Below are 27819 nucleotides of genomic sequence, written 5' to 3'. Positions count from 1 at the left end.
GGAATGGTTTATTATTGTATCTATCTTACTCAAATTGTAGATTGTATTTACATCAGTGATATCACTTCCTATAATGTCAATGGGGTCAACAGGTCATGTGATGCCTCCTCGGGTGATGTCACCAGGTGTGTGATGTCACTTCCGCTACCTCTTTTTTTTTTTAATGACGTCCCTGCGTAGGGGACTTGCAAGCTTTAATTAACTTGTCAACACTATCATTGTCTACCCTCAGCTCGAATGCCTTTGGCATTTCCATCAGGATTCTCAACACCTGTGGTTCCTGTTTTGCTTTCCCCAAAGCATAAAGATCATAAAAGCGAGTAACCCAGTCATTCTCCAGGACTGTGTTAGATTGGGAGAAAAGTAACGGGACATCAAGCCCGTTAATCAATGTCCAGAACGCACCCAAATATTTACTGATCAGTGTTTGGAGCATATTTTCTGCATTTCCTTTTAAAAGATCTGCTTTCTTTTGTTTGCAGAAATTCTTGAAACTCTGTTTTATTAGTCTAATCTTTTCAGCGTGCTGAGGGCTACAATATCCCTCCACCCGTAAGCATTTTGATTTCACGCCTCATGGCTGTTTTCCTGTTAGCTACAGTTTCATCATATATGTAAAGCTGTCTCCTATGACCATACCTAGAACCAGGACTGCCACCTCTTTTTAAGTTCATCATTAAATCCTCTAAAGTAGACTCAAAGTGGAATACATTATACACGCTCCGCTTCCATTCAAGCGACGAGGTAGACATTACTCGCTTAAGGGAGTCATATAATGAATCTATGTTCCAAGGGGACCACCTGATACCACTGCAACCCACTAAGACAGTGAGATCTGCCGCTCATCCCTCCAACAGTGAGGTGGAATTGTAATTTAAGTTGACTTAAAATATTGCGCTGAGAATGCAAGGATCACTCCATACATTTTTTTCAGTGGTGAATTCAGTGCATAACTCCAACTCAGAGTGGCTCACAAATATATAATCCAAAGTAGACTCACTGGTACCCCTGGGCCATGTTGAATTCCCACCCACTTGATTACCAGTCTGGTCATTCAGCAATTTAAGCCCCCAAACGGCCTCTGCACAGAGCCATTGCTGCCCAGCCTGTGATTTGTGACTTAAGTTTGTAGAGGTTGGACGTTCGTCCCATATGTTTGCTGTAAATTCCGGTCGGAGGCAATCAGCATTTAAATCTCCCCTCAGAGCAACCTGCCGGGACCCCTTATTCATTTGCCAGGTGGAAATAAGGTCATTTAGGTAATTTTTAAAATCCTCCAGAATTCCCATTCCCCTGTGCCATTAGATATTAACTATTAGAGCATTCATTGTCTTCCCAGGGATAGTGACTGCTACAGCTAAAATCCCAAAAATGGCACTTTTTACCTCCCAGATTGATAATCCCGGTCTAATGCGAATAATAGTTGCAAGGCCACCGGCTGGACGACCACCTGTACTGGGTTTCGCTGCCTATGCAAAAGTGCAAAAGCCATCAAGTAGCGTTGTCGAGGTTAACCAGGTTCCCTGTAAAAAAATAATGGATCCCCTTTTCAAACTCTCAATGGTTTTCACATTTGTTAAAAGATGGCTATTTCCCAGTGAATTCCAGGACAGCAATTTTAAGTGCGTACAGCACGTGGAAATGAGCGCGGGCCTCCTATCTTCAACGTCCCCTTCTTTGAACCCAAGCTGGAGTGATGGTATGCTTTACTTGCCCACTCGTTCCTTCCTGACCCCAACCATAACCCTGTTGGGGATTATTGTTGTTTTTAATTTGCTGCCCTCAGAATTCAGGTCAAGATCACTTCCCTGTTCCACATTGAACCCATCTTCTGCAGATTAACCCTCTGCGACAGTATCAGGTACGTCACCAGTCTGCATCCAAAGTACAAACAAACCTGTTTTGTAACCCTTCTTACAGGGAAAAGTACTCTGTCAATGTCTACTGTGGAGAGAGATCGTAATGGGCCATATTCAGCAAAAATCAGCAGTACATTGGAGTGATTTAAGCAAACTGGGATAGAATCACCCAAAAGACTACATAGATTGAGTACATTACATCCCAAATGTGCAACCCTCATAGTCGCGGGCCAAATATAGGTCAAGAGGAAACTCTGGGAGGCAAGAGCAACTTAGGAAGTGCAAAGGACAGGTCAACAGGAGGGGCACTCTTTTCAGAAGACTGAAAGCCGTAAGGCTTATCAAGACCCGTTCCCTTAATTTAACTTTCATTTTGTAGCTTTCCCCCTTGCCTAGAGGATACTGTAAGTCTGCTCCAAAAGGCGGGGTCTTGCAAATGGTAATTGAGTCCCCAACTAATATTTTCCCAAAGTTTGAGGAGACCCCATTGGAGCAGGATCCCGCCGAAGGGACCCCCAGAAAACAAAGCACAGAAAATGGGTCAGTAACCATTGGTAAAATGTTTGGAGTAGGTTTAGACAAGATAACCGGCAGATTCATTCCAGCAGGCAGATCCATTGTCGAGCAGGGGACTGGTCGCAGTCCAATTTCTAGATTTTCTAGTGGCTTGCAAATTTCCAGTCTTGATTCGAGTCATTCATAGGAGGAAAATGGTTAGAGGCAGCTATTTTAAAGTCCACTTCCTTCCGTCTGCACCCCCACCATCGTCAAGCCTGTGTTCAACTTGTCTAAGGAAAATACTTTTCCCAAAGATTGAGTCAGCAGGGGAACAGAAGGTTACCCTTGAAGTTGAGGTTCCTGTGCAGTTTCAGTAGCCTTGTCTGCCACCTTTTCTGCTGTTGCTCGCTCAATGTGGGTTCTTGTGGGCAAGGAAGAGAACTGGTGTGTCCCCTTGTTGGATAAGGCCACTGTGGTTGACATAGAAGTGGCTCTGTTCATTGGCAGAACAGCAACCGGGAAGAGACTTTGGTAAAACGTCTTATCTGCCGAGTGAGTACGGTCAAGAGGGGCTTCCTCCAAAGGTGGCGTTAACAGCTGTATTGGAGGCTTTCTCGGTTGCCCCGCTTTTTTGGCCTGCTCAGGTAAGGAGAGGTTACGCATACATTTCCTGGAGGAAACGCCTTTTCTTTGGGTACATTTCAGCTTTTTGGTCCTCTTTTATCTTACTGTCTCGGATACAGTCGACTCCTCTAGGGGAATCTGTTCTCCCTTCTTATCTGGATTCAAGGTTACTCCATCCCCACTCAAGATAAGGTCTATACTGGTTGTATGGGCAACTGAAACAGGCACTTCTAAAATAGTTTCTTCAATAACAATCACTTTGTCTTTTCCATCTCTCGGTTTGGGGATGATTACACATTTATTCAAGATCTCTACCGGTCCGAAGGACACGATACGTCCCAAACAATCTTCCAGATCTTCAACCTTTATATTGTTGAATTTAGCATTATGATAGGGGTTTTTACTTCCTTCCATATCATTGTCATAAAGGCGGATGAAGGAGCTCAACACCATATTCAGAGCAGACAGACTAGGTGATGTCAAATTGACCAAGTCGTCTGCTTCTTTAAGTGTATGGTGAATTGGGCCCTCCTCTGTATCCGTGGGAGAACCTGGGCGCAAAGCATCACATGTCTGCTGAGTAACGCTACTATGTGCATCTATAGTGTCTAGACCAATAGCTGCATCTGCATATTCAATTATGCTCATATCAGTTAGCCCATTCATCCGGGTACAATGTAGGTCTGTCGCACATCGAACTGAATTGACGGCTCTTATTTTTGTGCTTGATCCCAAAGATTTAGGAAAGTAGTCTGTAATTTTTTGTCCAGCTACAGGTGACAAAAGGTAACACGCTAAGCTTCTTAACAATCCTTTGATTTATGTCCCTTTGTTTATTTATAGAAAGACATTGAGGTTCTAGGGTGGTAGAGGTCTAACCTTACCCTAGGTCATCACAAAATGTTTCTTCCTTGGGAGTAGTCTGGTTTCTCAGCACAATAGGGGAAGCAGTTTTAAGCCAAGTATCCCTCGTTGAATTCTCGTGCTGGACTATCTCGCAAAACCCTGGTGGTAACCTTGAGGATGGGCCAGCTATTTTAGGAGTGGGCTGTAGATTGTTATGTTGATTAGACTGACTCATCAAACCAGTACAGAAAGCCTTGATCTTTGAGGCTAGGTTAATTTCCCTCATCATATCTGGTTAAAAGGGCCAAAACTTCGACCCTGCAGTCTCCAGAAGGCAGAAATAAGAGAAGCAGGTGAAGCAGGTTACAGGTGTTCCTTGGATTCTTAGAATTCCGTTATTCTCATTTGTTTATCGCTGGAAACAGAAGTAGCAACTATTGCCGGCAGCAAGTTTCAGAGACCAGTTGCTGCCCTCAGACAAATAGCTTCCTACCACAGTATAGATCAAATGAGTCTGTCACAGACTGCTTAGCTTTGGGTTCACAGGTAGTCAGAATGAGAGATAAAGTACCTGCTGGTCAACCTTTGAGCAGTCGCTGAAGACCGCCAAAAACTCAGCGCTGACTCTGAAATACTCCGCTACTGGGATCAGTATTTACTTATGAAGCTCCTCCTCTCCAGCAAGCAGTATAGGCAGTGTAGACAGACTGTCAAGGACTCAGAATATGCCGCCAAAGACTCAGCGCTGACTCCCCAAAGCTCTGCTACTGGGATCAGTATTTACTGATGAAGCTCCTCCTGTCCTCCTCTACAACAAGCAGTATAGGCAGTGTAGACAGACTGTCAAGGACTCAGAATATGCCGCCAAAGACTCAGCGCCGACTCTGCTGTAATTCAGTTACATTTTGACTTGTGCTTTTAATGTGTGAACCCATGGATTGCAGTGCCAAACAGGCTTTACTACAGATTTTCCGAGGTTGTTACCTTGTTGTCATCTTGTTTGCATTCTAGATGGGAAAGAAATGTAAAAGACGTCCCAGACTTCCAACTTTCACTATACAGCTCAGTTTCCAGACTACCTCTGCACTGTGATTGGTCAGGGATCCATCAGCAAAGAATCTGAACTATAGAATGTACTGTGTTTGACCTATTATGAGGACCCACATGCAGTTATAAGTTTTTCATGATTATTTCTTTTCCAGGGTGGGATTTCCAATCCTTGTAGCCAAATCTAATGTTAATCTATATATATTTGTCAAAGTGTGCTTGTATGTTCGGGGTTGGCTCCAGGCCCATACCAGTTGGTGGGCTGATATTTTGGCCTGAAGTCAGCATTCCAGTTTGAGGTGTACTGGTGATAGTTAAATCTGACCAACCCCACCCATCCGCCCTGCACAGGGCGGGGTCTGGCCCTGTGCCATCAGTATAGGCGATTTCAGGAGATTGTTGATTTTGAGATTGTTGGCTCCAGCCCCACAACAGTTTGTGGGCTGAAATTGTGTCCTGAGGTCGGCATACCAGTCTGGGGTGTACTGGCGATAGTGAAATCTAACCAGCCCCACCCATTCACCCTGCACAGGGCGGGGTCGGGCCCTGTGCTATCATTATAGGTGATTACGGGAGATTGATGATTTTGCGACTTTTCCAATAATAGGAAGTTAGGACACAAGGTCGGCATACCAGTCTGGGGTGTACTGGCGATAGTAACATTGGACCAACCCCACCCATTCACCCTGAATAGGGGTGGAGCGGGCTCTGGCCCAGTGCTATCAGTATAGGCAGTTTTCGGAGATTGACGATTTCGCGATTTTCAAAAATAGGACATTATGACACAATTAAACATACACAAGGCTATAGCAGACCCCCACTAGCATGTTAGCTACAGACCCATGCAAGGCAGGGCGGTACTGCTAGTTTGGTAATAGAGAAGCTAATAACAGCAGCCCAGAACACCATGCTATTAAGTATTGTTCAATACCACCACCACCAATGCAAGTTAAAGATTCATTGTTCAAGCAGGACCTCCAAGCCTGACTGCTGGGACAGCACCCAATCTCCCTTCCTTCACTCTACTTAATTAAAGCAACTTGCCAGTCAAAATAGTGAGGCTCCATCTACCTTGCCATCCACTGCTTGCACCTTGCTTGGCTGCCATAGCTCCAATTGTATGAAAAACAACACCTCGATATATGGTGTCATAGCTCAAGGGATCAATGGATGACTCAAGATCCAATAGGTGGAGGGCAATTGTGGTTTATTGGTATCAAACAGAAAGGTTGGAGAAAGGCCTAAAAGACATACACATAGTGGCTTTTAACAAAATATGGATATGTTTCAATATAACAGTACACAGGTGCCAGGAAACACACAATCAAAAAAGAGAGCTATTCAAAACCTCGTTCCAGGTAGGATCATAGTTGTTAGGGAGATTTTTCCATAACCCTTATGAAAGGGCTGTGCAGTCATCCTAAGGATAACCAGGGTTCACACAGAGATTAGACCATATTCTCTTTACTGAAAGCTAATGGCTGAGCAGCCAGGCTTCACTCGCCAGAGGGAAGAAGGCTTGTCGACTGGTAAAGTTAATCCCAATAGAATACACAAAAGAGGACACTGCATAGACATATATACTTTTTTGTCATAGGGTTATACATAAATCACGCAAAGCTCAAATAAGTATTTCAGTTTCGATACCATTGAGCAGTATATACATAAAAACTGTAAAGGGCCTTCCCACTGCTGAGCTAGAAGTGTGTTCTGTGGCTACTGGTAGACTCGCTACACGTAAGGATAAAAGGTGTGAAGACACACAGTAGGAAAGGTAACACGAAGGCAGAAGCTTGAGGGGTTGAAGGTGTTAGCAATTCTAAACAATGACCCAATGGCCCACAACATGCTAGAATTCAATTGCACTCAAAGTTCCAAACACTCCTGGAATTGGATGGATATGATATACCAACAGTTAAATACAGTAACCCTACACAGTGCAATGGACATGAGTGCAGTGAAGTGATGTATTACATTACATTCTGTAGAAATACTTCACGAGCAAATGCTAAAAAAAATCTAGTATTGGGTGTAAAACTCCAGGGACCCATGAGTGACCATCAATAAATGTCAACATTCTTGTAAGAACACTATTAAGTCACTTAAGAGGAGTTTAAAAGTGTGTGAAGTACCTGATAGGAATTAATGGGACAATAGTCCATAGGCAAGCTGTGATTATGGGTTGAAGTCAAGTTAGTTCTTCCTTTACCCTGCATGAGCATACCTTGGGTGAGACCCCCTTGAAGAGATTCAGTTCCCCATTTGAGAACCTGCCAGTCTGCGAAGGAAAGAAGCACAGCAGGATGTGGTCCAATGCAAGCCAATAACAAACTGCAGTAGAGGGGACCCTGGAGCACCCAGGACCCAGTAGACATCTGAGGAATATATCAATACCCAGGGACAAGTACTCACAAAGCGAGTTAATCTGGAAAAGGCAGAAAAACCTATTAGGTACAGGACTGGAGGCATGATCTGGTACTCTGGGCCTTGAATCCTGGACTAACTATGACTCAGACAGTTAAAAAGAACAGCAATCATTGTAGTGTACCCAGGACTATGATCCACAAGCCAGAAGCAATGACAGAGAAGGCACCAGGAGGAATTAGGAATCTGACCAAAGAGATTGGGCAGCTTGAGGGTCAACACAAGTGGGAAATCCAACAAAGAATGTTTCCACAAAGGAAGCAATGGATGGGGTTGACCCAAGATGGCTCACAATAGAGTTGAGGTGGAGTAGTGGTGGCTCACCACTCTTCTAGGGACAAGATGTGCTCTATTTTAAGGCAGTTGGACCAGGGGGGGTTTAATAGGAAGGCAGCACAGTAAACACCTGGAAATTGCCTCAGCGCAGGACAGCCAGTAAGGAGGACTATGGACAGATGAGAAAAAACCCAACAAGGCACTCTGGCAGCCAAAAGAAGAAAATCGGAGCAAGGTCAAAGAAGTCAGGGTTCAGCCAATATGGCAATACCTGGTCTCCATGCAGCTGTCCATCTTTTTGGAAAACCTCCAGCAAGTCAGTTAAGAATCACACTGATCTGTGAGGAATGCACACAGTCTCTCCTAGATGAACACATTCACCCAGGGGCTGGTCTTAGCCAACCCTCCAATCACACACCTGGCAGGTACACAAATGTTTTGGTGGCCAGCTAATCAGGCTGCACCTAAAAACCAGTGAGCAATCAGGTCGACCCACACAAGATGTGTACTGGGCTCGCCTGGGGCAGAAAGCCAGTCTATGCCAGTTTAAACTGCTCTGGAGGGTACAGGCATGGGTTCAGGGTGAGCCCACGAAAGAACAGCAGCAATTTCAGGCCTGCCTCGTGGTTCCCACAGACAAAGGGATGGCCCAAAACAAAATGACCAGGAGTTGGGCTCGGAAAATGCGTTAGAACCCCAATGGCTACCGTCTTGCTACATTGAGTTCCTAATGTGGTACAGATGACTTGTACCCCTGGTAAACTCAAACTAAATTACAGCTTTGAAAGTAATAAAATCAACCTGGGACCAAAATGTGATGCTTAAAAGGCCCCATGTCCTAGGAGCCATATGTACTACCATAGGAAATCCCATTAAACGCAGTGAAAGTGACAGGGGCGCTTCAGTAGAAATCCCACTGCTCACAAACATAAAGTCAAAGAACCAGGATAACCTGCAGGGCAAAACAAACGTTTTTGGATTCTCACCAAATGAGACAAGAGAACATGAAATGATGTCCAAGCAGTGGTCCTGAGTCCAAGTTCACTTGTCTACAACAGTTCTTGGTCAGGTTTGTAGCACCCTGGTTGATTTACACACTCACTCACCATTCATGGAAGTATCAAGGGTGGGAAGACCCTTCTTTTGTCATGTGTATGAGACCCTCTGTGTGTTTCTGCCAAGTCATGAAGGAGGGTCCTCTAGTCTCCAACAGCGCAGAGTGTACCTGACCTCTCTTTCCCTTCTTCCCAGTGCCTCGCTCATGGTCCCCTACTCCACTTCTCTGAGGCTGAGATATTCTCTCTGTCAGATACTCATTCCTCCACCTGCCACTATTACCGTCATAGAGCCAACTGAGCCCACTGGAAAATCCTGGACCTGACTATCTTCCTCTTCCTACTGTTCTGTACTTTGCTGCTTCCTTCCTCCCACCACCACCTCCTCCTTGCTTACTTGTGGCCAAACTCCCCTCCAAAACCTCTTTGCCAAGGACCTGAAACCTTTCCACCTATCACCTCTTCCTCTCCTGACAACGTCCATCCCCTTGATGTTCTCCATCCACCTCCTTATTATGTAATACAAATATTTGGCCCCTTCTTCCATCCTGCTGGTATCTTACACACTTCTGCTAAATGTCTCCGACAAACTCATTTTACTTGACACCATTTGCATTTTACTTGAGACCATTTGCTTCCCGATATCCTCCACCATCCTCCTTCTCATCTTCTCCAAGTGGGTTTTCCAGATCTTTCCCAATCTCCTCTGCATTGTCACCAACATTCTTCAGATCGTTCCCACTCAGTGATTTCAACCTCCTCGCTACTCACTTCCAGATCGTACTTCTCTAGTCTCTCAACTTCCTTCAGGGGGATTTCAACACTGTTTAGGAAACACTTGATTTTCACTTTCAACATTCCCCCACCGCCCTTCTCCTCAAAATCACCACAATCCTCCTGCTAGTTTACAAGCACCTCATCAGCCTCTAGATCTCGTTTAACACCTCCCGGGCCTCTATTCAGAATGAGTCCCTCCTAGTGTAACCACACCTAGGCCCTTGATCCTCTACGCATTCACAGTTCTCAACCAGTATCCTGGACCTCTGCTTCAGCCTCCATGCACTCTCCTGGCCCTCGACTCTATTCCAAAATCTTCTTTCCAGCTCCACCTCCTCTTCACACCTTCAATATCCACTTTCTAAACTCTGAGGGTTTTTCTCCTCCAAACACCCACTTTTACTGACTGGGTTACTTGTCTGCACCAGTGTCCTGTAAATGGGGGAGGGTTGGGATTGGCTGTTGCTTCTGGGTGCATGGGGACAGACCAAGCCTTCATCTGGCCTATCCACCATATTGGTTTCCACCCTGCCCTTTCTGGCGCTCTCTGGTGCTGCGTATGCAGGAACCTGGTCCCCTAAGTCCCCAGTATGTAAATATTATGCTAGAAAAGCTCTTGGTGCGCTTCTAATTTCGCCTGAATGTGTAGAAAATGGATCTATGTGATTTGTCTACGGCTGATTTTCCCGCAACGGAAATGTTCGCATGGGAAATGTACGCAATACAAAATGTTTGTACATTTCCCATGCAAACATTTCCATTACAAATCACACAGATTCAACACACACCCTCAAACACACCCTCACTCACACCCCTAAAACCCCCCCACCACACCCCCACACCCCTACTTACCTTTCCTTCAGACGCGCTGAGTCCCTGTAGCGCCGGTTCCCTTTCACTTCTGTGATCGTAAACCGGCGCCGCAGGGTCCTTTTCTTTTTTGTTGTTGTTGTTGTTGCTCGGGTGAGCTGCAGGGGTGTCCCCCGCAACCCTCGCCCACTATACTGTATAGTTTAGTGAGTGGGGTGCTGCGGAGGGCACTCCTGCAGCCCCTGGATTTGGCAGGGGGCTGGTGGGGGGTCCCCTGTAACCCCCGCTCACTGTAGAAAGCGAGGTGTTGTGGGGGACACCCCCCACACCCCATACCAACCAGACCGAAACACCTAAACACATACCACGAAAAGTTCAAACTTTTGGTAGTTAGAACTTTTCGTGGTGTGTGTTTTAGGTCTTTTGGTGGAGTCTGTAGACTTTTCATCCTATACCTAGAAAATTAGGCCTTCTGATGGGATTGCAATGTTGTATCCTCAGCAGGAGAACATTCTACTAGGAGACAACATATTTGTTACTTTGAATCAACTGCAGTTAAACCCATGGTCAGAAAGCAACATATTTTTAAAGATATATCGAACTTGGGTATTGAGGCTCTGGAAACAACACTCTGGAGGTTTAAAATGACTTCCTCTCTACCCAGGGTGTGTGTGTGTGTGTGTGTGTGTGTGTGTGTGTGTGTCTGTGTTCCTTGAGACTTTCAGTCCTCCTAGGAAGAGCTTCATTTTTTCATAATTGGATTGGTGAGCGGGGTCCAGAGCCAATTTCTTTGGCATGGGGTCCAGGTTTTCCTCCCCATATCGCCCCAGGCCCATCATCCTGTAGCTTGGCGGGGGATGCAACACCCTTTGTCAACCCACTTAGAACCCCAGGAACAGGCTGGAGACTTGCTCACAGTTGCAGTAACATTGATTTATCTGCCCAACTAGGGGCCTCACATCCATCCTATATAAATCCTTGATAGGGGTACTGAAAAAAAGATTGGAGAAAGACTTGGGCCCCCTGATGTCCGATCAACTCTGGTTCAAAATGTGTAGGCTTGCGTAGCAAACCTCCATCTCGGCACAGAACAAGCTAAGCGGAATAAAACTGTTGCACAGATTGCAGTACGACCCCATAAGACTTTCCAAGATGTTTGACCAAGCAAGCCATTAATGCTGGAGGGGATGTGAGGCCCCCGCGGACTACTGGCACATGTGATGGTCATGTCCCAAATCCCAAATATATTGGAAGGGAGTGCTGATATGGATCAGGAAACGTGAAGGGATCACTCGAGACTGTGACCCGAGACTGGTACTATTCGGGCTTGAGGAACAAGAAGGCCGATGGATAAGTGTCCCGCACTTTCTCCTTCTGGCAACCAGGGTCTGTGTTACTATTAGTTGGAAAGCCAGATCCCTCCCATCAGAACTAACCTGGGCCCGAAAGGCTCGAGAACTCTACGAAATGGAAAACATCACAGGTGCCATCCACGGGATCTCCCCGAACAGAGAAATGGAATGGGCCCCATTCCTTGAAGCATATAAATGAGCTGAAGCGAACTTGACAACAAGGTCTCCCACGAAACCAAATGCTAAGACCTTAAAGAGTATTACCCTTTATCCGGTGTGTCCCCAGGGGGTGTGGGGATAGAGGTGAGGTTGGAGGTGGGGAGGGAGTTAAAGTTAACTTGACAATGTCCATGTGATTTCTTTTCTTCTGAAGCTACTTGACTTATATGTTTCTGTTACAGCTTGAGATTATATGTCTTGAAATAACCTAATAAAAATGAATTTTGAAAATAAATTGATTTATAGTTATTTTGAGCTTGTAGGCTAATCAGTCGATCTGCATGCCACTATTGTGGAACACGATTATTCCATTTGGGTTTGCACTTGTGTCTCGGTCTCCGAATTTCAGTAAAAAATCAGTAAAACTCAATTTGGTTACACACTCAAAAGAAAGCTATGCTGTTTTGTGGGAGACAGTGGACATTTTGGAACTGCTTTGCTATAACAAATTTAAAGGGGAAGATTGCAGCCCTTACCAGCATTAGGGGTAAATTGGAGGAGCATAATATGCCTATAAAAAAGCAAAGAAAGGCCTATTTGGTAAGAACATAAGCAGATCTAGGTCTGTGGCCCCTAGATTGTTTCTGCAGACCTAAGGTCGGGCCCTTAATCTTGATCTGTGGGTCCGGACCAAGTCTGTGGACATCATAGGTTTAGCAAATGCCTATTGGGTACATTTAGCCTTTGAGGTGCTGGGCTATGCCCCATTGTGGTGCTGTAGGCATGACCAAAGGCTCTTTCTGGGGTCATGATGGCCATGCACATTGTACTGGATCTCTTTAAGATGTCTGAGGCAAGATCCGCACTGGCTATGACTGCAGTCATGCAAAGTTTGCACATTGTGTCTCGTCATGGTGCAAGGAAATTGTCCATGAGGGATGCCCATGCAAAGTGTTATTTAGGCATGGGGTCTTGTTTAGGTGCATGGCCAACACCATGCCCTAGGCAAGTGGCCACTGGGCATGGAAGCAGGCTATGGTAAATAAGTAATACAGTGACAATTTAAATGGACTTGGTTTGATTTTAATATCCTTTCCTTATTTAGTGTATTTGCACTATGATTCGGTTGGTGTATACCATAAACAACACCGCTTCACTGGAAAGACCTTAAAGTCATAGTTAACCAGCTGTAATAACATCTTAGAAGGTATCTGAAAAGCTTTAGTGGAAGGGCATTTGTAGCAGCCGTGTAAAACATAAAAAGTAGAGAAATTTCCCAGTAAGGGTACCCGGAGCATCCATAACTCCCCCACAGCCTTGCACTGCTCGTGACACCACATGTGACATCACAGACGACATGCATGCATCATCAGTTCCAACAGGGCATTGAGAAACAGAACTGCCAAGGAAAATTGGTAGTTACCCATGCTGCTTACATTTAGTTTTACTTTTGATTTGATGGCCAACACAAACCAAAGTCTGAATTGTCACCCTTGTCATGTCTCTGAGCACAGTGTGTGACTGTGAACAGTGCATTGTGATTGCCAAGTTAACGTTTATTTTGCCACCCTGAATGCTACATTTCTGTGATTTTTATTTTCTGTAATGTAACATTAATACTTTTAAACTAAATTAAACTATACATGCATTTGGAGCTGGGGCCATGTGTTTCTCATCCAGAAATTGATGATAGCTTGCCCAATAGAAGAGGCCCTACTTCAGTTTAACAGCAGGATAGAAACCATTACTGTTCTAAGTTGTAAGAACTGTGATTGAATATGCATTGCAAAGGATATTCAATTCTGTATTAATACCAATCCCATGGTCGTCACCACAAGTGTTTAGACACTAACATCAAATATCATAGACATCAAACCAGGGCATGATTCAAGGGTCCTGCCCATCAGTGTCATTTTCTGAGTTGTGCTGACTGCATATTGCCCTTTTATCAAGTCATCAACTATATTCTGTATGTTGGATATTCAATGTTGCACTTGATTTTTGAGTTTTGTATGTTTAGTGCTGATCCTCACAAGATTAATTTCTGAATAATATATAATCTGTGAAATCCACGTTCTTTTTTGCAATTTCCTGGGTGTTGCAGTTTGGATGTTGGGTACCATTTTTTGAGTTTTGGAAGCAGGGTCTTAAATGTCCTCATTGACCATTCCCAAAGGTTTCTAGTGTCTGTACTTTTAATTTTTTATTATAGGGGGTGCCGACCGCCAGCAGCTGGATGTGGAGCTGCAAAAAGACATCTTGGCTATTTGGTCACATCTCTCCCAGAAAATGCTGGACCTGCTTGTACCTATGCCAAAAGGTAAGCCAGATAACATCTCCATAGTGTCCATGCAAGCTAGGATGTGGTTCACTCGAATTCTGGAAGAGGGAATGGGCAGGAGAATCTTGCACTAGAACCTTACAAACCCACCGACTGTTTTCTTTTTCTGCAAAATTGCAAGGCTTACGCTATTTGTGGGTTTTCAGCAGCAAAACTGAAGTGGTTTGGCCTCACGAATCAAGATCTGATGAAAGAAATAGGATTCACTGGAGCCTTGATAGAGGCAGCTGGTAGATGTGCATACCTACTGACCAAGTGGGGAAGTGCCTCAGCCGAAGCCTCAGTAGTGATTTGCAACCTGCCTTTTGTGCGCAGGATTAACTATGGTATTTTAGCATAACTTTGGGAAGTAGATAAATAAGCGGCCAAAGAATTCTGCTATCAGACCTGTTCAGGAATAGGGGCACCAACACAAAAATACTTTCGAGCATCTACATCTGTTGACACAATACAACCATCCATCACTACTATTTATTGCGATATTCATGACATATTTTGTTTCCAATTTTTTTGTTGCTTTGTAAATTCTTCTCACTGCAAGACACTTTTCATGCATATTTTTGGGGTATTTTCAAGTGGAACGATGCACCATTCCATGGGAGAGGCGAACCCTCAGCTTTAGTATTGCCCCTTCCTATCTATATGGTACAGAGGGATCAAATGTGATGTCTGGGAGTTTAGATCAGGATATTTTCTTTTTTTTAATTGTGATACGGTTTTTAAAAGAAGAGACTAGAGTTGATGAAAAGGAAATGGAAAGGAACCACAATAGGAGCCACATACTCAGTATATGCTAGGGGGGTCCTCATATGGATTGTGCCCCATGTCCCGATCAAATTGTTGCAACAGGAAACAAGAGAAGACGGAAGAATGGTACTGGTAAAAGGGATGGTGGGTAACAAAATGGTCAACCTGATTAATATCTATGCCCCGAACAATGATACTGCACCTTATCTCAGAAACCTGTACGCTACCGTCAGCCCATACATGGAGGGAGCGGTCATAGTTGGGGGGGGGACTTTAACTGCACACTAGACCCCAAGATGGATAGATCAGATGACAAAAGAACCAAGCCTAGCCCGGCGGAGAAGGCCCTGACCACACTCATGCATGATTTCCAGCTCACGGAGATCTGGAGGAAGCTGTACCCCGCTTGCAGGGGGTACTCCCATTACGCAGCCCTCCATGACTTATACACCAGGTTAGACTACATACTAGTGTCTAGTTCCGTGGTGGAGCAGATTAACTATGCGGAGTACAAAGCGGCAGTCTTGACAGATCACACGCCATTGACGGTGACATGGCAGATTTCGCCATCCAGGCCCAGGATACCGACATGGAAACTTCAAGCAGAAGCTCTCAAAGATACCATGTTCAGGGAAGATCTAAGGAAAGCAATACAGGAGTACTTTGAACTAAATGAGGGAAATGTTGAGTCAGCTGGCACACTCTGGGAAGCATTCAAGGTGGTGATAAGGGGGGCAGCAATATCAAAGACATTTGGGCTAATGGGGGGGCATAATGGCAGACCTACAAACCACAGAAAGAGAGATCGAGGATAAAATGCAAGAAAGGCTGGACTCCCCAGAAAATATGGCGGCGATAAAACACCTAACTGAAAAATGTAAATCCCACTGGCAGAGGTTATGTAACTTCAACTATAGGAAATACATAGAGGGACAACATGCGGAAGGAGATAAACCAGGCAGATTACTAGCCTGGTTGTGTAAGAGTGAGGCCCCAAGACAGGTGATCCGGAAGATGCGCCGCGAGGATGGCATACTCAAAGACACACAAGAGGGGGTGAACGAGTGCTTTCTGAAATACTATCGCAAATTATATACCGATAAAATAGGGACAGAGGAAATTGAGATAAACGAGGTATTGGAAGATATCAGCCTACCCAGGCTCGAGGTACCCGATAGGGAAAGGCTTGAGGCACCACTGGAACTGGTGGAACTGGAACATGTAATTCCTAACCTACCTACCAATAAGGCGCCAGGAGCCGACGGCCTCCTGAGCTAATTTTAGAAGAGATATATAGAAGACCTGCTTCCACCTTTGTAGGCTATGTTAAATGAAGCATTTGCGTGAGGCAGGCTGCCGGAGACTCTGAGAGAAGCGGTCATCATCCCGCTTCTCAAGCCAGGCAAAATAGAAACTGACTGCGGATCTAACAGACTGTTGTCAATGTTAAATCAGGACAGCAAGTTCCTTACCGCGGTGATGGCAAACAGGCTGAAACCACTGATTAGCACCCTAATACACCATGACCAAACGGGATATGTTCCCCAGCGGAGCATTTCTGATAATCTTCTGGCGATAGTCTCGCTGGACGCAGTCAAGGCCTTCGACTCTGTCAAGTGGCCCTGGCTGCTAGCAGTTCTTGAGAAGTTTTGGATGGGACCGATGTACCTGCAGTGGGTTAAACTGTTGTATAGTGCACCGATTGCCAGAGTGCAGACAGGGGCGGTGGTTTCGGAAAGATGGAAGCTAGGCAGAGGAACTAGACAAGGCTGCCCCTGGTCCCTAATGCTGTTGATTCTGGCGCTGGAGCCATTGATAGCCTTCCTCAGATACCATTATTGGGAGGTGGGCATAACTACCAAAGGCGGACAGCAACTGATATCATTGTATGCGGATGATATGCTATTGTATCTGAGGTACCCCGAAGACAACGTACAATATATACTGGAGGTACTAGATCGATATGCACTATTATCGGGTATAACAGTAAACCCACGAAAGTCAGTGATAGTCCCGCTGGGGAGATATATAGGGATACCTCAAGATACGCTCCCAGTGTTACAAAGTGAATTGGCAAAATTTGCACCTTTAGATACCTGGGGATAAATGTGTATTACAAGGTTGAAGATGAACACAAGAATGACACAGAGAAAGCGGTAGAGGGGATCCAACGCAGCATGACATTTTGGGCAATGTTGACCCTAACCAGGATGGGAAGGATGGCATTGCTTAAAATGATAGTACTGCCCAGGTTGCTACACAATTTTGCAAATGTACCGTATTCAATACCTAAACGTTTCTTCGATAAACTTCATAGTATGTGCAGAGGGTTCATCTGGCACAACACGAGAAATCGGGTAGCCCTATGGAAATTACAAAACTCACACGATCGGGCAGGGATCAAACTACCCAATTTTGAAGTGTACTACCTAGCAGGCCAAATGCAATATGTAGCAAGATGGTTTTCTGATGACACCACATCAGAGTCCAGACTATTGAGGGCAGAATGCACACCATATTTCCTGAACCTATAGATGTGGGTAACAGAGTCACCGAAAAATAAGAGGGTGGCATTACTGACCCTGGGAAAGAAGATCTGGCAAAGGACTTGTGTAAAGTTGGGAAGCCAGATACTGTGCTCCCCGCAGGTCCCTCTGGTGACACTGCAGGGGATAGACGACCAACTGAAACGGGCCATAAGGGAACACTGGGAACCGGTAGGGGTGACTCCAATTGGGGATGTGTGGCAAGGAGGGGACAGAATAGTGTTTGTTAACTTAAGAGAGGCCACAGGGTTACACAGCGGGCAATATATCACCTATGTGAGGCTGATGGCACTACAAAGAAAGACGTGGTCAGAAGTATAACTGGCCGAGCAGCCGGACGAGGCCATAGAAATGTTCCAAGCAGTGTCAGACGGGGGACACGAGGTCTCCAGAATTTACTATGTCCAAAGTGGGAAAAGAGGTAGTTCAAACAAGACGAGATTGTGAAGAAGAGAGTGGAGAGACAATAAATGATGGTTTATGGGAAAGGATGCAAGGGTACCATAAAAAAGTGTTGAGGAATGCCCGATTAAAACAGATTCAACTGTATATCACTCACAGAGCATATATGACCCCTAAGAAAATTGCAAAATTTGCAAATGCGACTACACAGCATTGTCCAAAATGTGGGGCAGAAAGTGCGGGGATGGTACATATGTTTTGGGCTTGTCCCGAAATAGCGAGGTATTGGAGAGAAATAGCAGACCGACTGGCTACTAAAGGGATCGAATTGGTGGTAGACTCCTTGTGGGCATGTATGGTGGGGGGCTTCCCTAGACCACGAAAACTCAAGCATGTGTGCAAGCTCAAAGATCTGGCCTATATTTTAGCGAAACGAAGGATAGTCATGGGATGGAAAGCTCAGGCGAGACCCAAGGTAGATACCTGGTGGAGGGCCCTCCTGCAGTGGGCCAAGGCTGAAACAGTGGTCTGGAGGGAGGCAGCATATAGAGGGGGTGAAGAGGAAGCAGAAACGTTGATGGCATGGCAGCATTTGATTGCATCACTAACGGGCTTGGGACCCGACGAATTGGACACGGATAGCTCCCTGGAGTATGGAAAAGAAGAGACAGATGTGGACTAGTGGACCGTGTTGTCCCCTTGTAGAGACTTTAAAGGGGGGAGGGGAAGAAAAGAGGGGATGTTGGGGTTTGAGTAGTGTATGCACCATGTGAAGGTGCACTGTTTGTTTGTTGCAAAACAAATAAAATGTTTACAAAAAAAACTATTGAAAAAGAAGGGAAGAAATACAATAAGATTACAATAAATCAATGCTTTAAGTCAATACATCAAAGAATATAGAAAGATCATTAAGACATCTACATAAAGATAAAATTAAAGAATCACTTTCTCCTTGCATCAAGCAAGCCCAAAGTGTATCCCCCATTTGCATTGGGTGTGCTGACAAGAAAACACTAAAGTGCAGCGTTCTTAGAAACCTAATTGCCAGACAAAAAAATATCAAGTGTTTAAGGTCTCCAAAACATTCATCTGATTACAGAATCGACAACTGAATGGCTTGCATGATCGAAACTTCCAAGCCCTCACACGTTCAAGTGTGGGGAGTTGGTTCAAACGAAAATCAAGGTAAGTATAGTGAACCCTATAGCATATTCAGTATATGTTTTGAATGTGCTCAGAGAATCCACGGTCTGCCACCAATCTTTGTTTTACCAAGATTACACAAACATTCTTCCTCATTCGATTGAATTCTGAGCAAAACCTTATGCATATTGTTTCTGAAACTGTTAAGAGAATAGACAGGGTTAGAGCTCATAATAATGCTCAAATCAACGTACAAAGAGTTTACAAATTAAATGTTTTTGGCATATGCAACCAAGTTTCCCCAAACCATCAGATAACTAAGGGAGACAAACCTAGTTCATGGCGTATTATTGCAGCAAGTGCAGAGTCTCCTTCCACATAACCCCCTGGAGTATGTCAAACATGGGCCAACTTCCAGCAAAGTCATGTCCAAGCCATAGAGGAAGGTGGTTCCACTTTAAAAGCGGCAGGAGAGAAAATGTATACAATTTGTTGTCAATCCTTTTTATTTGGGTGATTAGAGGAGTAGATTTTGCTTTCAAAGCCTCCCTCACAACACATCTTGACATATTTGTCAAATTGTAACCCATATACCTAAACGAGGGAGTTAAACCCAGTCTCTGGTTGCCCACTGTCCGAACCATTGTCTTTGGTTTGGTTTTTGTGGAAAAAATTACAACCTTCGATTTAGAGCCATTTACTAAAAAGTTGTTTTTAATAGCTTAATAGCATAGCTAGAAAACAAAGTTAACTTTCTCTGCATACCAATGGGGGTTTCATCAAGAAAAAACAAATCATCTGCAAAGGCGAGCCAGTTGAGTTTCAAGTGGCCCAACTTAATAGGGTTAGTCATCTCTCCACATACCTGTGCAATGTCCGAAATGTATGCATTGAAGAGAGACAGGTCCAGGATGCACCCTTGCTTTAAGCCGATGCATGTTTGAATGGGGCGAGGCAAGGCACCTTCCTTAGTTAGTCTACCTCTAATTGAGGTGTTGTTATGAAGTAAGATAATTACATTCACCAATGAAACAGATGACTAACTACCTATTAGTTCAGGATATTTATAGGGTGCACCCCAACCACTAAGGTGGCCTCAGTGCTCTAGAGCAGACATGTGTTATAACAAAAGTACGTAGCTATTGTGAAAGAGCACAGTCTTAACTTCCTGGTGGAACCATAGGCCTTTTTTAATAATTCAGATCAACAGAACTGTGTTTTAATTTTGTGTGTCCTTGACAAAAACTGTCCCATCACCTTTGCCATCCAGAGGAAGTAAGCCATAGCAGATGTTCACCCTCTGCATATCTCAAACAGTGGAATGAAAAGTGGACCCATTTCAAAAGAAGGAATGAATATCACAGTGAATTAAGAGTGTGCCTGAGGATAAGGGAGGGCCAATATGGCCTGCTGTCCCCGTGGCTGATCCTCGAGGGAGAAGGAAAACGATGGGCCTGCTGCTTGGTTGCAAAGATGCTGTAAATGCAGTGTGGCATCACATGTAGGCTTTGTCGAGCCCATGCATACAATTTATGGAGTTCCCACTAGTGCTGAACTGTTCAGTGGATGTGCGAGTGCCAAATGTTGTACACAGTAGGTTACTCTGTCCTGTCCAAACCAGTGACGATACGAAGGCAAGGTCCCTTCCTGGCCAGAAGAGAATGAGCAGTATACTTCCTGTCCCACCCAGCCTCCTGTGTGGAAAGTCACTGAAATTATGAGACATCTTCACAAGTAGCTATAGTTCAATATCAGATTATTCACTATAGTGGCGGTGTGAGAGGTGGTAACATGCACCCACACTATCTGTTGTAGTGTCATGTTCCATGGTAAGTTCCCTGCCAAGGCAAATTGCAGGCTGTCTTTGCAACGCTCCACCTGCTCCATAAGACCTTTGGGGCTAAAAGTGCATGTGTGTGCAAGAGAGAGAGAGAGAGAGAGAGAGAGAGCAAGTGAGAGAGAGAGAGAGAGAGAGAGAGAGGGAGAGAGAGAGAGAGAGAGAGAGAGAGAGAGAGATGGCACAACATTTAGGACAGATATTTCAGCAGATATTAGCTATACACTGTTGTTTGTGATTATCTATTGAGGGTAGCTACCTATTAACACATTATTCTCTAGGAAAGCTATCATGCCTCTGCTTGTGGCTTAGTGTGGTATTCAATAAACACTAAAAACGAACTTGGCATCGCTGCTCAATATGTGTTACGATCATGTTACGTCTAGTACTACTTTCACTCTAGAACAGTTTGCCACTGCTCTGGAGACCAAATAAGCCTCATGAATACCTTTGCTGTGTGTGCCTGAGCTAAGTGCATTCTCTCTTTTTCTTATTGGACCATCCATGACCAGCCAACAATATGTCTGCCTTATTCTTCCATTGCTTATGCTCTTGCCTAGATGTCCCTCTTGATCAAGGCTCATCGCCTGACCCCTTCCGGTGGAAATAATTTGCACCCCTGCAGTAACTTATCATTTACAATACCTAACTCATCATGTATTTCCCAACGGATGGTCTATTCCTTGCTTTTGTTGTGTCTCCTCGGTCATCCCTCCAGTACCAGTGTGTTTACTTGGTTGATCAGACAGTCATTCAACTTGCCATGCATCAGTCATTACTGCTTTGCTGGTTGTCCCACATTCCAACATCATCTCAGCACCTACTACCCGCAGTCAGGACAGGCTATCGGGCATCACATTTTCACTCCTGAGTATATTAGCAATTGGGAAATTGAAGGGCTTTAAGCCGAGCTCCCTCTAGAAATGTGCAGCATGTTCCCATGGCATCCCCGGGCTGTAAAGGTGGGAAATGGAGGCATGTGGTCTGTTCTGACTGAACATGGCATTCCCCATGGGTAGACTTAAAGTGGTTCACTGCCCACATTACTGTAGGGACCTCCACGTTCGATAACACTGTAGTTGTTCACTGTATTTAAACATGTTTCTCATTATTTACTTGTGACTATCAGATTTTGATGCTGTGACCACTGGCGTCAGGAGTTGGTATAATTTTGTTACCGGAATATGAGTTTTCCTAATGCGACACATTTCTGTCGTTAATGTAAACGTGCCCCCGTCATCAATCATGCACTGACCGATTCAACTATGCTTACGACTGGTGTAAGCTAGTGATTGAACTGAGGTGCTGCTTTGAAGAGAACTATGTGCGTCACCAGCATGCATAAACAAGCATGCAGCTCACAGACTAAAAGCACATTGCCAACGAAATCCAAACCATGGCAAATGAATGGGGATGGAGCAGAATGAAAGTGCCTTAACTGCATAGGGTTGGACGCTTGCATGGAGTTGACCCAACCGATGAAGGCAGACACTGGGCCTCATTACGACCCTGGCGGTACGGGGTAAACGGCGCCGTAAAAGGTTTACCCCGCACCGCCTCATTACGAGGTCCCCTAGTGGGACCCAGGAAGCAAAGCCTGGTCAAACCAGGCGTGCTTACCGGGTCCCGCGAGGGGAAGAGGGAGCAAACAACGGGCCAACTTGTAATGGCCCCTTGTTTGCTCCCTCTCCCATTCCCATTCAGCCCTATGGGGGCTGAAATGGGAATCGGGAAGGGTCCGGGTCCTTGGAGGGAGTAATTCCTCATTCTGAGGACCCGGACGCGATTTCGGTGGCAGCCATGCCGCCAATAGCGGCATGGCTACCGCCGAGGTCGTAATGAGGCCCACTGTGTCTGGCAGAGAGGCACCCACTGAGGCGTTGATACTGCTGAGAAGATTATGGACTAAAACAATGAAAGAGAGGAGGCTCCAAGAACCCTGCAACCTCCCAATGAGACTTGATTGAAAAATGTGATCTAATTAGTTCTGTTACTAACGAACATTCCCAGTGGATAGCTCAGATATTGGAGTTGATTAAGCAGCCTCGACCCCTCCCTAACGTCACCTGTGCCCAGGATTTTTCTATTGAGGCGATCTCTGCTGCAACTTCCGCCATTACTGGAGAGGCGGCATTGGGTTCGGCTGCTGTTATTGTTGGTGATGTGGTAGTTATCGAGGCTGAACTAAGCTGCTCCCTGGTGGGCAATGGGGAAGACGACATTAATGCTTAGCCTGTTATTATTGCTGATGATTGTATCATGAACAACAACTGCAGAAATGAAAAGAAAAAGAAATGTAAAAAACGCCAAACACGTATTAATGCTCCCAAGGCCATTGTAACTAGAACCATTGTAATATGTCCCAGCGAATCAATAGAAGTCATTGATCTGTGTACCAATAAAGTCTGCAATGGTGGGGGAGTGACATGTTAATGCCACGCTCACAGGTTTTGGCAGGGGAAAAGGAATATAAAAGAACAAGGGGGCAATTATAGAAACCAACACCAAGGGCCTCATTACGACCCTGGCAGTACGGAGTGAACGGCGCCGTAAAAGGTGCCGGCGCCGTTCACTCCGTACCACCGCATTCGAGTTCCCCTCGCGGGACCCGGTAAGCACGCCTGGGAAAACCAGGCGTGCTTACCGGGTCCCGCGAGGGGAAGAGGGAGCAAACAACGGGCCATCTCGTAATGGCCCGTTGTTTGCTCCCTCTCCCATTCCCATTCAGCCCTATGGGGGCTGAAATGGGAATGGGGAAGGACAGTGTCCGGGTCCTTGGAGGGAGGGATTACCGGGCCTTCCGAACTCGGAATGGCCCGGTAAGTCCTCATTCCGAGGACCCGGACCCCGATGCGATTTCGGCGGCAGCCATGCCGCCAATAGCGGCATGGTTACCGCCGAACTTGCAATGAGGGCCCAAGTCTCAAGGGAAGCATCTACTGGCTACCAGTGCGAGATCGTATTAAATTCCAAATATTATCATTAACACATAAATGTCTATCCAACACTGTCCTGCTGACAAAACAATTCTGTAAAGTCCAATCCACTAGACCAACCGCTCGTCATATGCAGGTCACTTGACTACCCAGAGATTCAAACGACAAAAAGCAGGAGGCTGCAGCTTCCCGGTTATCGCAGCCAAATACTGGAATGCCTACAGGGCTTCTCAGAATGTTTGTCTCCTTATACATGGATACTAAGGTTACATCGTAACGACCATTGGAACATTAAAAACTAGAGTTGATAAACAGGATCTGAGACTAACGGAGGCAGAGAACAGGATTGGAACTACGGAGGACACGGTCGCACGCCATGACCAAGACATTGCCCAGCTCAGAGAGAACCTAAATAGACTACAGAACAAGTGTGAGGATTTGGAATCACGCTCGAGAAGAAACAACGTGCGCATCGTTGGAGTTCCAGAGTCATTTGGCAAAGACAAAATGGAAATACGTGTTGAAACACTCCTCAAAACCGTTTTTGGAGCAAACTCCTTCTCAGAACACTTCCTAATAGAACGTGCACACCGCACACTGGCTCCAGTGCCGAAACCTGGGGCACCGCCCCGCACGATAATTGCAAGAATGCTCAATTATAGAGACAGAGACACAATCTCCCAGATGGCAAGGGAACTTGGGACACTGCAATACAAAGAAAGCCGTATACACATTTACCCGGATTTTGCCACCAGAGTCCAGGCAAGTCGTAGGTCATATGAGCCAGTTCAAAAACTTTTAAGAGCAAGACAAGTCCCATATGCACTAATATTCCCAGCCAAGTTACGAATCCAATATGGAGGAAGGGCACACTTCTTCGAGACTCCTGCTGCAGCCCTGGCCTATGTGAAGGCCACCATTCCGCTGCCCCCTAAGGGTCGCAGACCAGACCAGAACGGGAGACATCCACCTGCAGATGCGAACTGAAACCTAGCCGAGTAACCCGTCTCATGCAAGTATCCTTCTGGGTTTCGGAAATGTTTGGCCCCCATGAGGGCTCCAAGTAATGTGAAGCGGGCCGTGAGCCGGTCGGGTAGCCTCGTGATGCAACGAAGCACCCACAGGAATGTTCCTAACAGTTGATATAGGGTCCATCGTCAAGTTGGGGCAGATGATGTGGGTGGAGGGGGTGTTAGGGAAAGCGGAGACGTTTTGTATTATTGCAACTACCTAGACGAGTTTGAGTCTTGGGGGATAGCACGCACTGTTGGAAGTTGTGGGTTAACTGAAATACGGTCTTGCGGGCACTGATGCCACTCAGATGTTGATAACTTGCACAATCAAGATTGCTACAGTATACTACACTATGTTCACATAAAGAATGGGTGATGGGTTAAAGATAAGACTAATGTCATGGAATGTCCAAGGCCTAAACAATCCAATGACGGCCAGGAAGGTGGGCAGCTATGTCACCAGGGACGGGCCACACATTCTAATGTTGCAAGAAACACACGCACAGAACTTGGTTAATGAGAAAATTCTGGCCAAATGCGATACTAAACAAATTATTCCTCGCAGTTCAGAGGGGTTTGCACCCTCATACATCACTCGCTGGGCTTTCTTACCAAGGGCCACTTGGCGGACCCAATGCGCAGGTATGTACTGGTCTGGGGGAAATAGCCGGGAAACAAATAACCTTAGTGAACACCTATGGCCCCAACTTAGATGACCCTGACTTCTACTTACACATGCTTGAGATCCTTACTAAACACGACGCAACTAATGTTGTATGGGGGGGAGACTTTAACGTCGCACTAGACCAGGCCCTGGATAGATCTTCCAAAGGGAACAGGACACCTTCTAGAGTGGCATTGACCCTGAAACAAATCCTCTCGCAACTGTCCCTAATTGATGCCTGGAGAGTACTCCACCTAACTAGTAAACGGTATACATTCTACTCTTCTGCGCATGATAGTGAGTCACGTATAGATTATTGGTTTGTGTCCTCAGACATTGCACCTGCACTACAAAATTGCGAAATCCTCCCCCGCACGCTATCGGACCACTCCCCGGTCATACTGGAGATTATTCTGAAAGACGCCCCTAGACCAACTTGGAGATGGAGAATGCCTAGAGATATACTTAAGGACCCGAATGTTGTCGAAACCCTGCACGTTGAAATTGCCAACTTCTTCACAGATAACAATGGGTCGGTAGACCACATATCATCAGTGTGAGAAGCCTTTAAAGTCTGGGCAAGAGGGGCCTTGATATCCAAAACCACTGGCCTACTGAAAGGCATACATACAGAACTGGAGGGAGTGGAGAAGGAATTGAACGAACTAGAAGAAACTTACAGTCGCACACATAGCGGGGACACTCGAGCCAAAATACACAAACTTCTTAGAGATTTCGACAGGCTGGCAGTGCGGGAAATACAATACATAGCAGCCCGGGCGCGCAGATATGGTGAGGGTAATAAAGCAGGGAAAATGTTGGCCAACTTGGTAAAACATGAAAAACAATCAACCCCGATCACCATGATCCAAACGACACAAAATGAAATAATTACAAGCGAGCAAACGATGAATTTGTTAAATATTACAAAACTCTTTATGCGAATAGAGATAGGAAATCCCCCACTGAGATTAAAAACTACCTCACTACGCTATACCTCCAAAAACCCCCAGAGGGAAGTAAACTGGTATTAGAGCAGCCTATTACAGCAGAGGAGCTCACCGAGGCAAGCAAGGAGCTCACATCTGGCAAAGCACCGGGCTCAGATGGACTGGGTGCTGAATTTTATAAAGAATTTTGGGAAGAACTAGTCCCTGTAATGTTAGAACTGTGGGAAGAGGCCTTGGGAAAGCAAATACTGCCCCCGACAATGCAAGAGGCTATAATTACGGTATTGCCTAAACCACGATGCCCGCCACAAGATATGGCATCCTATAGGCCCTTATCACTGATAAATGTGGATGCTAAGATCTTTGCGAAGGTGCTGGCAAACCGAATGCTACCCATAACGCCAACGCTGGTACATGCAGACCAAAGTGGGTTCATTCCCCGAAGGTCCACTGCCTGCGCAGGTTATTCGGCATAATGGCAAAATAAACCCAAACAAGCTGGCTGTGGTGGTGTCTCTTGACGCCGAGAAGGCTTTTGACTCAGTCTCCTGGGAATACCTCTTCTTGGTTCTCGAGGCGTTTGGGGTGGGCCCCTATTTCATCAAATATGTTAGACTGCTATACACTGCCCCGGGAGCGAAAGTATGCACAAATAGATCCATATCTGAGTTGTTCGAACTAGGCAGGGGCACCAAGCAGGGTGTCCTTTCTCCCCCATTCTCTTCGCCTTAACAATAGAACCCATGGCAGCTGCAGTTCGGTTGAGACATAAAAGCAGGGGTATCGCAATGAAAGGAGCCACCCAAATAATATCATTATATGCGTATGACACACTGCTATATGTCCGCGAACCAGATAAAAACATCAACCCCATCATGGCTGACATTAACGAATTCGCACAATATTCCGGATACACAATAAACAACTCCAAATCAGAAATCTTTCTGCTCACCCCTCCACGAAAAGCCCGGCTTTGACGTGCGGCCTCAAGTGGTCAGAACGAAACATTAGATACCTGGGAGTGCTGGTTTCAGGCAATAGACAGACCCTTTATACGGATAACCATGACCAGGTGCTGCAAACCATCAATACCAAACTACAGGTCTCGAGGCACCTTCCAATTTCATTACACGGTAGAATTGCAATCCTTAAAATGATTGTGCTCCCAAAACTGCTATACCTATTTGTAAATATTCCCGTATGGCCGGGAAAGGAATTTTTCTCCAGGCTTCGGTCCATGGCGGTGTCATTTCTCTGGAACGGGAGGGTGGCCAGGATATGTTGGGAAAAGATGACAGAACCATATGAAACAGGGGGAATGGCGGCGCCAGACTTCGAGCTCTATTACTTAGTGGCGCAGGCGCAGTTCGCAAGACACTGGTATGATGATGCAGACAACTCACCTCACACCTCGATAGAGGATTACACCACTACACCCACAGATGTTAGATCAGTCATTTATGATATAAGGCATAAAGATTCATGTGAATTTGACCCCGTGAGCAGCACCGTG

General features: G+C 45.5%; 1 protein-coding gene across 7 annotated transcripts in view; it reads left to right on the top strand.

Annotated features, from left to right (window-relative positions):
- Nucleotides 1-27819, top strand: part of CACNA1E (calcium voltage-gated channel subunit alpha1 E) — a 3100882-nt gene that overhangs the window by 2922273 nt on the left and 150790 nt on the right. For all 7 annotated transcript variants that reach the window (XM_069641436.1, XM_069641438.1, XM_069641434.1 and 4 more), the window contains one exon: nt 13940-14047. In XM_069641436.1, coding sequence (XP_069497537.1) covers nt 13940-14047 — 108 coding nt within the window. The remainder of the gene's footprint in view (nt 1-13939; nt 14048-27819) is intronic.

This window comes from Ambystoma mexicanum, chromosome 1q, assembly GCF_040938575.1.
Source record: "Ambystoma mexicanum isolate Mex_15411 chromosome 1q, UKY_AmexF1_1, whole genome shotgun sequence".
Lineage (NCBI taxonomy): Eukaryota > Metazoa > Chordata > Amphibia > Caudata > Ambystomatidae > Ambystoma > Ambystoma mexicanum.
This window is presented reverse-complemented; position numbering and strand designations above follow the sequence as displayed.